The sequence below is a fragment of the Polistes dominula genome, unplaced genomic scaffold, assembly GCF_049000335.1.
Source record: "Polistes dominula isolate Pdom_NZ unplaced genomic scaffold, Pdom_raw_medaka contig_280, whole genome shotgun sequence".
NCBI lineage: Eukaryota > Metazoa > Arthropoda > Insecta > Hymenoptera > Vespidae > Polistes > Polistes dominula.
This window is the reverse complement of record NW_028300993.1, coordinates 70,287-83,056: the sequence shown is the minus strand read 5'-3', so window position 1 is coordinate 83,056 and position 12,770 is coordinate 70,287. Positions and strand designations below refer to the sequence as shown.

The following is a 12,770-nucleotide window of genomic DNA, read 5'->3' as shown; positions in this document are numbered from 1 at the left end:
ATCCTTTTCTGCAATTCCTGGTGTTATGATTATTTCTCTTGCAGTTGTAACAATACATAGTGTCTTTTCCACTTTTCTTACAGTTTGCTGCAATGTGTCCTCTTTTGTGACACTTGAAACATTCTCTTGTTTCAACTTTCATTGCTATCTCTTCCTCTTCAGCTACATGGTCCCTTGCTTCTTCAGCTAAAAGACGAGCCGTCAAGTTTGTGAGGGTTCGATTATCTGCTGGTGTTGATTCCCATGCACTGATGAAGTACCTGTACTTTTCTGGTAATGTCGTTAATATTTTGGATATCAACATGCTATTATCGATATTTCCTCCAAGAGATTTTATTTTATATGCTATATTATTTAATTCAGCAATGTGTGTTGCCACATTGTGGTCTCTTTTCATTTTATATTCAAAAAATTCTTGCATTGCAGAGCATTTTTGCTGTGCAGTGTCTCTTTCAAAGATTCCTTTTAATTTGTGCCACATGGCATATGCTGAATCACATGTTATTAGATGAATTTTAAGGGTATTATCTATCGTACTTACAATAAATCCTTTTGCTTTCGCATCTTTTCTCCTCCAAACTTCATTGCGTTCTTCTATTGGTGTTTCATCATTTATTTGATTGTGCAGATCAGCTGCTTCTAGAAAGATCGTCATTTGGAATTTCCACATGTTATATCCATTTGCATCTCGCAATTTCTCAATATTATCCATTGTTCCAGTTATATTGTTTTCACTAGCCATCATTTCTCTCTTGATATTCATGTATATTTTCTTGCACACTTAGTTTTATTTTATTTTATTTTATTTTATTTTACACGCGGTCGTTTCAATTGCCGAACACGTGCTCTGGGCCCATAACCTGTTAATTTTTCCTTTTGAATTAAGGAAAATTGCAGCGGGTTCGGCAATGTTTTATATTATATTATATTAAATGCAAAGCTTCAGTCTTACTTTATTTTAATATTAAAGATTGTATAACACTTAAATTTTATAATAGAACCTTTCTTATAATACGTCCGCGCTTCTTAAGTGATCTTCTTCAACTGTCTAGTAACTATTTTCCGATATACTTCCTATCCCTCTTTTGTCTTACCTTTTAGTAACTATTGTTCTTTGAGCGCGCATATTTGAATATTACATTAAGGTTAGATGAAATTGAGGATTACTTTCTTATTCCTTTTTTAACAAATACAAATCATGAAATTAAACGCAACAACAGCTTCTTTATCGGTACTGTTGCCTAAAAGAAATAAAATTTTATCAAGTTACATATTGTCTATAAAATTGTCAAATAAATGAATAGACAACGAGTTTTACATTTTACATGCCATAAAGTGTGTATAGAGAAATAGATAAATTATATTTATTAATTACCGGCTTCAGAGCATTTTCGAATCGTAGTAACAATTGGAAGAGGAATGGGTTCATTTGTGCGTTTTAGTCGATTCATTAATTGAAATAATTCATTTGGAAGAAATTTGGAATCACGGAACTGTAATTACAATATATCTGTATAATAGAAAATAATATAAATTTATATCTAAGTAATTATATTACAATATTTACCACGCCATGTATTTTAAATATGCACGCTGTGACAGTTCTTATTTTTTTTACCATTTCTGGCGGATAGTTAATCGTATCTTCATCGAAAGCTGCTTCATTTAGTTCCAGAAAGGTTTCTAATTTAATTCAAATATTAAAAAGTCTTTTGATTTCATAAAAAAAAAAACAATTATTAATACACAACATTTCTCTTACCAAAATCTACGCGTCCTTTATTTAAACATAATTGGAAATCCTTTCTTGATGAACATATATCCATTGCCATTGCTGAGACTCTATCATCTGGAATAGCTGCTTGCTGAAAAATGTCTTTTAAAGTACATTTAGTTCAAAACATCATTGATTAATTTTGAATTATATATATATATATATATATATATATATATATATATATATATATATATTTACTGCATAAGCAAATATTAGAAAAAAAGCACAGAACAGGATACTCTTCATGATATCAAACAGTATTTTAACAATACGTTTTGGTATAAAATAATATGCATATGCTTTGATTAATGTTTTACTAGTTAATGATGCTTTACTAACGTATTCTAAGCTTATATACTCCCTATAGATACGCAAACAGTCAAAGGTCGTAACATAAGACTCTAAAGTGATATTAAAAACTTTACATTATGACATATTAAAAAGATCAAGAAAGCACGTTGTTTTGTTGATAGATATTTGTGAGCTTATAAGTTTTAAGAAATATTAGTAAACTATTTGAAAAACATCTTGAGAAAGAGAAATTTTGTAGTTTTTCTAAGCGCATACAACGAATAAATGTGCGAAAATAAAAGGTCGTTAAAGTTAATCTGTGCAAAAACAAAAATATTTTATAAAAATTACTTTAAAAAAAAAATTGATCAAAGTTTATACTTTTTTTGTTTTATATAAATAAATCTTAAACAGAAAGATAAAATTTACAAAATAATCATTTTCAACAAATATAACTAATTTATAAAAAATAAAATTTGTTCAGGATTGACATATATTGTTAAGAGACCCCCCTTTTGGGCTTTGTAACAAGTGTGAGTGTGTCTGTAGTGGTATTGTCACTACAGTGCGTTCGTTAGTCAGGTGTGTCTGTGTTGCGTCATCCGCGGTATTGTCGCGGACTACTTGGTGCGTGTAATGTATGTATTAATGCGCGAATCTTGGGCTAGCGAGCTCATCGCGCTATGTGCGTCGCGAGTCAGTCGCCTCTTGTATTGCCGAGCTATTAGACGTACTATCAAACATTTTGTGGTCCTTCGAGCCGGATTCACTTTCTATTCTAATTTTACATTCTCTCAGCCCTAAATAATATACATTTTTGGTCCTTCGAGCCGGATACACTTTTATTTTACTTTTACATTTTTCGCACTAACTTTTGTTAACTTTCTTTGTTCAAATATTGCCATTACAAGTGATTGTGTAAAGTTTAAATATTGGCACGAGGCGACTCAGGGAGTTCTCCCACAAGATTTCAGTAAAAGCACCTGTGTTTTGTCAGTGTGCTGAGTGGTTTAGAGCACTCATTAATTTTGTCAAATTTTTATTTGACATACTAATTCATTTCTCAAATTTCTCTCATTAAATAGAGATCTGTTTGTAAGTCTCACGTCTTACGTGAGCAAGTCATCACTCATCATTTATCGAGAGTTGCGTCCGCGCATCTCGAATCATCTCATTAAAAAAGCATTGTAAAATTATACCATACTAAAATTCCAATGCGTCATGTAAATTTTAGTTAGACATTAAAAAGACGCAGGCAGCCGAGAGTTTCAAGCATCAGGGTCAACTCAAGCAGTAACAGTACGACAAAGACTTCGAACATCGCAGCATTTCGGAAGGTTGGACATTAAAAGGACGCAGGCTGCCGAGAGTTTTAAGCATCAAGGTCAGCATGAGCAGTAGCCGTACGACAAAGACTTCGAACAGCGCGGCATTTCGCGAGGTAAACAACTTTGGCCTTCAATGACTCATTCCTTGTTAGATCTAACGAAGCAAGAGAATATCAGTGAGTAAAAACTAAAAGTCACGCGAACATTCTCTTCCGAGAGAGAATATTATTTTCCAAAATAAATTGTATGTTAGCATTAGCTCAATATGCCAGGTTATTTTCATTTGGATTGCGAAATGAAATATTATTTCCTTTAGTCAAAGGTTACATAGTTTATAAATAAGCTTTTATTTTCCTCTTGAAAATAGATATTATAACCAAAAGTAATATGGAAAAAATTTAACTGATAATATTGAATGTCGTATTGGGTTTGTTTACTCGTTTGCGTTCTGCTACATGAAGCAACTTTCTGTATACATCTTATATTTAGAATAATGCTATACACCTTTGATGATAAACTGTTCATTTAGCTAACGAAAATAATTCTATACTTGAAACCAACAAAGTAAAATTTCTTTACAAATAATAATTTAATAAAATAATATATTTACAAATAATATTTTAAATCGTAAGTGCACACAAATTTAAATTTAAATTTATTAATTATTAAATTGTTTAAATTAAATATTTCTAATATTTTTACAAGTAATTTTGAATAATATTCGTTAGAGCTAATAATTTCTTTTTGATATAATATTTGTTTACATCAATCGTGTGAGCATTAAGCGAGACCAAGCTAAGGGTCAACCATATACAGACTCAACTTTCATCTATAATCTTTGATAATCACATTATATTAATTATAATCATACATTCTTATTATTAATTTACATATTGGTAATTTGAGAAAATTTATATATATATATATACTACTTTAGATATAAAATTGAATTAAGTGTATAAAGATTGTATACACTGTTGCACTCTCACAACCGTACATGTTAGTCGGTAACGGTACCATTTAGTAACCTATTACCCTGTTGTGGTTAGGATATATCTCTAGTATTGCACTAGTAGAAAATTCATCATTTAATTAAGCGTTTCTCATTTTGAAACCATTAACTATACTTTTGAAGTCTCTTATTGTTATTAGGCGACTATACAGTCCTCTTGTAGTATACTTGTAGGACATATTACTCTATAGTGAATCAATTCAAATAATCACTATTTCAATTATTAATTCAAGGTATTCATTCACTAATTCACTTATTAATTCAAGGTAGTAATCAAAATAAGAAAAAATGGAAGTATTGTACTCCAATCAGAAAAGATTGCAAAATCAGATTGCAAATGCCTTTTCCAATTTTAAAAAATTAGGCCAGCCTAAAATGCTAGCTGGTCATGGTAGGGCAAGATTACAGCAAATGAATGAAAGATTTAAACAGTTCAAGTTAAATCACAATGAAATATTAGAATTAAAGGATGTATCTGTTAGTCACGATTACTTTAAACATGACCTCTTTGATAATGTAGAAGAGAATTATTATAATAATTTAGGTGAGTTTAATGAATTTTTAACCCCTTTAAATACATTTGTCGGTGAAAGCCACCACAACCAATCTTTTAATAGTAATAATTCTGTTAGCTTTCAAAGTTTACCTACAATAGAAATACCCACCTTCTCTGGCAAATATGAAGAGTGGTCTAACTTTAGAGATAATAACAAGACAGGTACTGTAACAAGTCTTCATGTTACTGAAGTAGTACCACTTAACGAATTAGTAAAACAGTTTTGGGAAGTAGAGGAAATTCAAAATCCTTCAGAATACTTAACTAATGAGGAAAAGGAGTGTGAAAAGATCTTTAAAGACACTCATCTTATTACAGACTCTGGCAGATTCAGTGTTAAATTACCTTTTAAAGTTTCAACTGATTCACTACATGCCGAGTCGCAGAAAAGCTATCAATTAGCTAAAAATATGTTACTTAGAATGGAAACTCGTTTCAATTCAAATGTAAAATTGAAATCTCCTTATAGCTCATTTTTGAAAGAGTACCTTGACCTCAATCATATGAGTTTAGTTATTTCAGATATTTCAGTACCCCGTTGGTACTTACCACATCATGGGGTTATAAAGGAAGCCAGTACTACCACAAAGCTTCGGGTAGTCTTTAATGGCTCAGCCACTGTTGGCAAAAACACATCTCTCAACGCTGTTTTACATGCAGGACAGAATCTGCTGCCCAACATTTTCGATTTAATTTTAAAATGGAGAAACTATAGATTCGTCTTTATTGCTGATATTCAAAAGATGTTCCGACAAATTTTAATTCAGCTTTCAGATAGACCATATCAATCCATACTTTGGCGGGAAAATCCTCAAGAAAATATTATTTTTCCAGATTTAAATGTGTTCCAAAAGATAGTATGCTTCAGGTTGTTAAAATATAAATATAAATCACGAGATGAAATCCAACGCAATGTTGAGAATTTGCTTGCTAAATTAAAATTAAGTGAAAAACGAAATTGTCTTCCCACCAAATTGTCTGGTTGTCAAAAGAGACGTGTTTGTCTTGGATTGGCACTCATTGGTGATGCTAGTGCATTCGGTAGAAAGAATATAGCAGATTATCATAATCATGTAGTTGTATCTGCTGAATTTAATAGCACGAATACTTCAGAGATAACTGTCAATGGTTTATATTCTGGAACGATGATGCACAGTTTACCCCTGACTATGAATATTTAGTCAAATATCATCCTTCGTAATATAACTGGGGACAACAAATATTCCATCGAAATATCTAAACAACAATTACTCAATTCAATTTCTTCGTATGAAATGGAACCACTTTCACGAGTTTCAACAATTTGTTCCGTTTTATTTCTCAATTTAGCACTATTTGTTATTCATTCGTTACAAGAATCTTCTAATAAAGTTAATCAGTTACAACGAATGACTGGAGTTACGTCTGTGTCGTATTGGCTCACCATGTTTCTTTTCGATTTTCTAATTTGCTTAATATCCTCATTATTTATTACACTAGGATTTTGCATAAGGGATTTTATATTAGACATACGTTTATATCGTCAAACAGAAATATTATTAACAATATTATTGCTAGTAATCGTTGGTTTCAACTTTATATTTATATCATACATATTTAGTTTCTTTAACAAATCTAGAAGTACTGTAATAACTATTTTAAGTATTACACCTATTGGAATTGCTTTCATACAATATGTGGTATTTACAATACTACAAGATTATGAAACGATGAAAATGATTTTACAACGATTATCCTTTTTAATGCCATATATAAGTTTCTTCCACGAGGAATTTTTATTCCTAACCGTGGCTGTAACAAATGCAAATTGTCGACGTTAATCAAGAAAAATTTTACAGCAACAGTGTAAAAATGGAATTTATACTCCATGTTGCGACATGAATTGTGTAGATGGTGTTTGTAATAAGCCTATGCCATATATTGGAAATTTTGAAAAGGCCATTAGGTCGCATCATAAAGGTATGGACAGTTACGGATGGACTTGTGCGAGTTGTGAGAGTGAAAACGGCAACTACAGAATTAGATAGACCAATTACAAAGTTAGTATTGCTTTTGCATAATGATGATTTAATTAATAATTTTGATGATGCGTTGAAACGTGAGTCTGACATTAATATTAAGTAAAAATTTAGTAAACCAATTATTGTAAAATGTTTACCTAAGAAAAGGAAAATCGTCTTATGTCAAGATTAAATAATCTTTCAGTTTTTTTTTGTCAATTTAATAAGTTAATTTTCCTTATTTTATTTGTAATGATAGCACTTTAAAAATTCATGATGATTTAAGTTCAAAGATATCATATTTAATGATACTGTTCTTTTTTTGTTTTCTAACTAATGTAAGATGAAACATTAGAATTCTGACTTTTCATTTTGTTTTACATTGATGCACCCGACGCTCCGCTGATGCATCAACCGGGGGAGTATGTTCAGGATTGACATATATTGTTAAGAGACCCCCCTTTTGGGCTTTATAACAAGTGTTAGTGTGTCTGTAGTGGTATTGTCACTACAGTGCGTTCGTCAGTCAGGTGTGTCTGAGTTGCGTCATCCGCGGTATTGTCGCGGACTACTTGGTGCGTGTAATGTATGTATTAATGCGCGAATCTTGGGCTAGCGAGCTCATCGCGCTATGTGCGTCGCGAGTCAGTCGCCTCTTGTATTGCCGAGCTATTAGACGTACTATCAAACATTTTGTGGTCCTTCGAGCCGGATTCACTTTCTATTCTAATTTTACATTCTCTCAGCCCTAAATACTATACAAAATTAGAATAATTCATCTGATTTCTCCTAACTAAAAAAATAAAACTAAGTACATTCATAATTTTAAAATTGCTGGAATTGATATCTAAAATACAAAGCAAAATTAAGTAAAAAAAATAAAAATAATGCTTTCTCCTGAAAATTAAGATACTGAATTTCGCGACTTTTATAAAATGATTTTAATAATTTTAATGTTGATTAGAAAGCTAATAATTTGGGTTAAATTTATTTGCAACATTTATTTTAATTAGTATATAACAATTATTTGACTAGAGTTTGATTATAAGTATAGAATATAAGTGTACTAATTCACGGTTTTCTTTTCAAATTATGCAGTATACTTACATTTTGACTAGCTGTTAAAATAGAAAAATTTGTATATATTGCATGTGTGCATATTTTCTGAAACGTCAAAAAATTTTACTATCAGTGTTTTTTCATTCAAATATAGATAATTATGTCAAGAAGTATTAAATCATTTTTATTTATTTATTATATATAAATAAAATAGAAAATACGAATTTAATTTTGAAAGAATATGTTTTAATTTATATATAATAACCAAAATATAGTTATTTCTTTTAACAGATAAGTTTTGCATATAGTTCTTGAACCTTGAACTATTTATTGATAATAGGTGTGATAGCGCACACGACGATATGCGGCCCTTGCCATGCAAATAGAGGATTGCGTATTAATTATTATTAGTGCGCAAATCTAACGCTTCTATGCTTCTTTTATTAGGCTACATTTCGTTTGTTCTTAGTTTATATTGATCGTCGCTGAAGCAATACGTTGAGAATATCGTTTACTTTGTTTCTATATACTACTGCGTTTAACCTGCTAATATAGGTTATATGAAAAGAATATTGTTTTTTAGTAGCTAATTTTCTTTTAACTCAATTATCTTTCTATTTTAAAAGTGTTTAGACGTTTTATATATTCTGCCTTGTAAATGCACACAGATACTTAGTTAATACCAAGCTTGTTACAAGTCCAGACAAAGGAGAAACTTTTAGGGCAAGGATAGCAACCTACCCTCAGTAAAGATAAACCTGCTTCCATAACTAGCAAATAATCATCAAAAAGGATGAAAAACATCCATGACGATACTACGAGCTATATAGGAAAATGTAAAAAATGAAGAATAAAATAAAAAACCGAAGAATTGAATGATGGAACAAAAAATTCATAAACAATAAAGACCAAGAAATACTACAAAAAATAAGAAAAAAAAAACAAAAAGATATTTGTGATCTCACGAAAACGATTAAAAAAAATCATGTGTACAGATCACACGTGTTAGAAGTAAAACCTTCCCAAAACTAATTTTTCAGAGAATAATACGAATGCACAGTAGCAAGAGTAAGAAAATTGTAGGATTTATTTTATATAATATTATAACCATATATAGCAAAGGGCACTGGTATGATCTCTGAGTAGAATAGAAGATAACGACTACACTTTTCCAAAATCAAACAATAAAAATGGAATGGTGAATGCGATAGTTATAGATAGAAATAGGAATTGTAAAATGTTTGTCGACGATAAGATAAGCCGACATAATCTAAGTAAATATTACATATACTTTTATTTAACTCAGTTAGATGATAGTCTTTCTGTGAATTAAAGATATCTTTATAATGGATTAAAACACATAAGTATTTATTGGTGTTGCAACTAATACCTTTAGATGCTTGAAAAAGAACAGAACAATTTTGGTCGTAATTTTATCGTTTCATTGGGTTTTGAATTTGGAATATTTTTAAATCTATTTCTTATTTCCATTGTTTTATTTTATAATTTTTAAAATTGAAAAAAACTTTTTTAAATATATTCTCAAAATAAGTTATATTATTGTATTTTTATTGGAAATATAATAGCAAAAAAGGATTATTTTTTTGTGTTACGCGCCTGTCCAGTTTCTTCTGTTTAAAATCTTTTCTAATTTATTGAAAAATTAGTATTAAATTCTTTATTTCGCAAATATTATAATAAATAAATGTTATGGCCGAAATTCCTCAATTAAGAGTCCTCTAGCAATTTGTAACTGCTATGAAGTGGAGAATAAAGGGTTAGGTTAAGGTGTAAAATAAAACACGTGATTGAGCCAATCAAAGAAACAATGCCTTTTTTTATTGGCTCGTAATGGAAAAGCCTTGCGGCATAAAAACACTGGATGATATTTGATTAAACAATAAAAGTGCACCACGTGGTGTTACCACGTGGGAAAATACCGTCGATGTGAAATATATGTAAGATTCGTGAAAAAAAACTGGACCGCTGGACTGACTGGACCGGGACTCGAACCACGGATCTTTCGCTTTCCGGGCGACTGCTCTTTAACCAATTGAGCTATCCAGGGCCCACCGACCAGTTCCCTTCCACGAATGCTTATCAAGTTTTGGCATGGAGGCGTTCGTCCCACATATATATATATTGGAAAGATCTCACCTCTCGAACTCCTCAAGTATAGCGATCACAACCTTAAGGGTTGTGATGTTGAATGGGCTCATTTCCACGAGTCTTGAAGATTACGATATTCTCTTCGTTGTCCTTTCTGAATTCTTAAAGCCTCTATAATCCTTCAAGATGTGTAGTCGTAGGCGTCCGGTAAAGAAATAGGATGAATGTCCCTTTGTACTGGCCAAGCAGGGCGTATGTACTAGGGGATTGAGAAGTGGGGATGCGAGAGGTGGGGGTAGCTAGAGAAGCGCCTCGATAGTTACTGGTAGTTGATCGATGCTCGCAATGAGTATCAATCTAGCATCCTATTCGATGGAAGCAGACGCGCGCGAATTTCGAATACCGCTAATTACCGTACGATTCTTTCGGATCGTACAGATATTAAAAATGTGTATTAGTTGATCCATCTGTTGTTCTACAAAAATTTAACTAATGTATAATAATAAAACTTCTTGAAATTAAATATTTAAATATAGATTATTTTAAGACTATATAAAATAAATTTTATTGTTTATCAATATTATTAGTTTTTTTATTATTTACTTTTTTATTATTAATTTTTTTATTCATATTAATTTTACATAACATCATATTACATTTACATTTAGTCTGACAGATTATTATTATTAATAATTGGTGTTAGGTACTCGAAAGCTTATTGCCGCAAATACTAAATCTCGCATTGTTCCCGTCCCTGATTGCGACACTTTCATTCGTTGTCTTCGTAGCCTATTTCCCTATATCTCTTCTATTATTCCTCTAATATCCCAATCAATTCGTTTTTTTTACATCTGCATGTCTCATTTAAGCCACACAGTTAAGTTCACTTAATGTTAGTATTAAATCAAAACGGAAACAAAAAAAGACACTTTATTGTGGAAGCAGCTGTTATGCATTGTTTTTATTATTGCTTACATATTTTATCCTATAACAACTGATAAATTTTCTTGTTGATGTGTTCAATTAACTCTTTGTTTAGAATACATTTCTGTTGCATTACATGTGTCTTCTACAACGACGGTCGTTCGATTTGCTTACATCAACTACTTATCCCGCCAGACACATCTTTACTGTCACCCTATATCTTTCATATTTCTTCGCTTTATAAAGTAAATCTTACAATCGCATGACGCAATAAATTTAATATCTTAACAAATACATTAAATCTCTATAAGATCTGGTGACAAATTTAGAAACATTAAACAAAACGCTAGTGTTTCGCGGAAAGCGATTAACAAACAATGATCTAGATTATTACTACAAATTTGTATATTATTACATATGTAAAATAATTCATAAGCATCTTATCTTATTCTTATTAGTCTTTAACTTTTTTTAAAATAGGAATGAAGAATTATCATTTCAAGAAGTGTAAACAATATGTTATCTTCTTACATCAATTGACCTTTAATCTATATATTTTCGTACATCGCATTTTGCTTTATATTAAAGTTTATACTAATTTCAATAAACTTTTGTTAACATTTAAATTGAATGTAAACAATAGTATTTTTTGAAATATCCCAGTAAATACAAGATCTTCATATGATGTCATACGTATGTCATAAAGTCATCTTCAAATTTTTGAAGTGAAAAGTGACTTTATTTATGACCTCAATATTAAGTCATATTTTCTGACATAAAAATGACGTAATAGTTACATCATACTCTTACAGCAATAAACGAAAGGTTTAATTTTTTTTTACTTTGTATTTTAAGACTATAAATTAAGTATATTGTTGAATTCTACGCAGTATTCTTTATTCTGCGTTTATATTACCATATCTACAAAATGCAATCGATACTTTTATGTATATAAATAATATCCAATATCTAGTGTGGGACACAGAGTGATTTGGTCTATCGATGAACATTCCTTCTTAATCTTTGTTTTCTTTATCCCTACCAAAGGGCAGCTGCATCTTAAGTGCTTGGCGACGAAATATTTTTCTGTTGTTCGATTATTCTTTTTCTACTGCTGATTGAGTAAAGACGTGCTTCTACCTTATCATATAAAATGAAGAGAAAATTGTGTTATAAGAAAGAGTAATATTTTTAATATCCCCTATACCACAATATATATTATATTGTAAAATTGTTTAACTGCATTAATTTAATAAATAAAAAATTATTTAAAAATTTTTTTTCAATTAAATAAAGAAAATAGGGAACTAACTCAGCTTACTCTGGGACTGGCGGGGATAATCGCAGATTTTGACAAAGTTTTTTTCTAGAAAATAAAAAAAAATGAAAAATGGCAAACTTCGAGAAAATAACGGTTTTTCTCAAAAAATACGAAAATTTCATGAATTTTATAATTTTGAAAATTTTTTATTTTTTTCTGAAAAGTACATTTAAAAACAAATATTAAAAAAAAAAAAACGTTCAAATAGGTTAAATTTTAAAGAAGTTATAGTCATTTCAAAGAAAAAAGCCATTTTTTCAAAATTAATAATTTTTTTTGGGTTTTGGTAAAAAAATTTGAAATAATTCTGAAAATTGTTTTCATAGGGTAACATAGGATAAAAAACTTTCAGCCAAATCGAAAGTGGTCGGGGTCAAAAGTGACTGATTTAAC

General features: G+C 30.3%; 2 protein-coding genes across 2 annotated transcripts; one reads left to right on the top strand and one right to left on the bottom strand.

Moving 5' to 3' along the window:
* Positions 1-941: 941 nt before the first annotated feature.
* On the bottom strand, positions 942-2,099 carry LOC149032288 (uncharacterized). Its single transcript, XM_089173384.1, has 5 exons — positions 1,976-2,099; positions 1,763-1,865; positions 1,568-1,683; positions 1,376-1,493; positions 942-1,241 (listed from the first exon to the last, which is right to left on the bottom strand). The coding sequence occupies exons 1-5, from the start codon at positions 2,021-2,023 to the stop codon at positions 1,183-1,185; spliced, it is 444 nt and encodes a 147-aa protein (XP_089029510.1). The 5' UTR covers positions 2,024-2,099; the 3' UTR covers positions 942-1,182.
* Positions 2,100-2,751: 652 nt separating this feature from the next.
* On the top strand, positions 2,752-9,379 carry LOC149032287 (uncharacterized). The gene is made up of 2 exons (XM_089173385.1): positions 2,752-2,798; positions 3,303-9,379. Exon 2 carries the CDS (start codon positions 4,697-4,699, stop codon positions 6,143-6,145), a length of 1,449 nt encoding a protein of 482 aa, XP_089029511.1. The 5' UTR covers positions 2,752-2,798; positions 3,303-4,696; the 3' UTR covers positions 6,146-9,379.
* Positions 9,380-12,770: the final 3,391 nt, after the last annotated feature.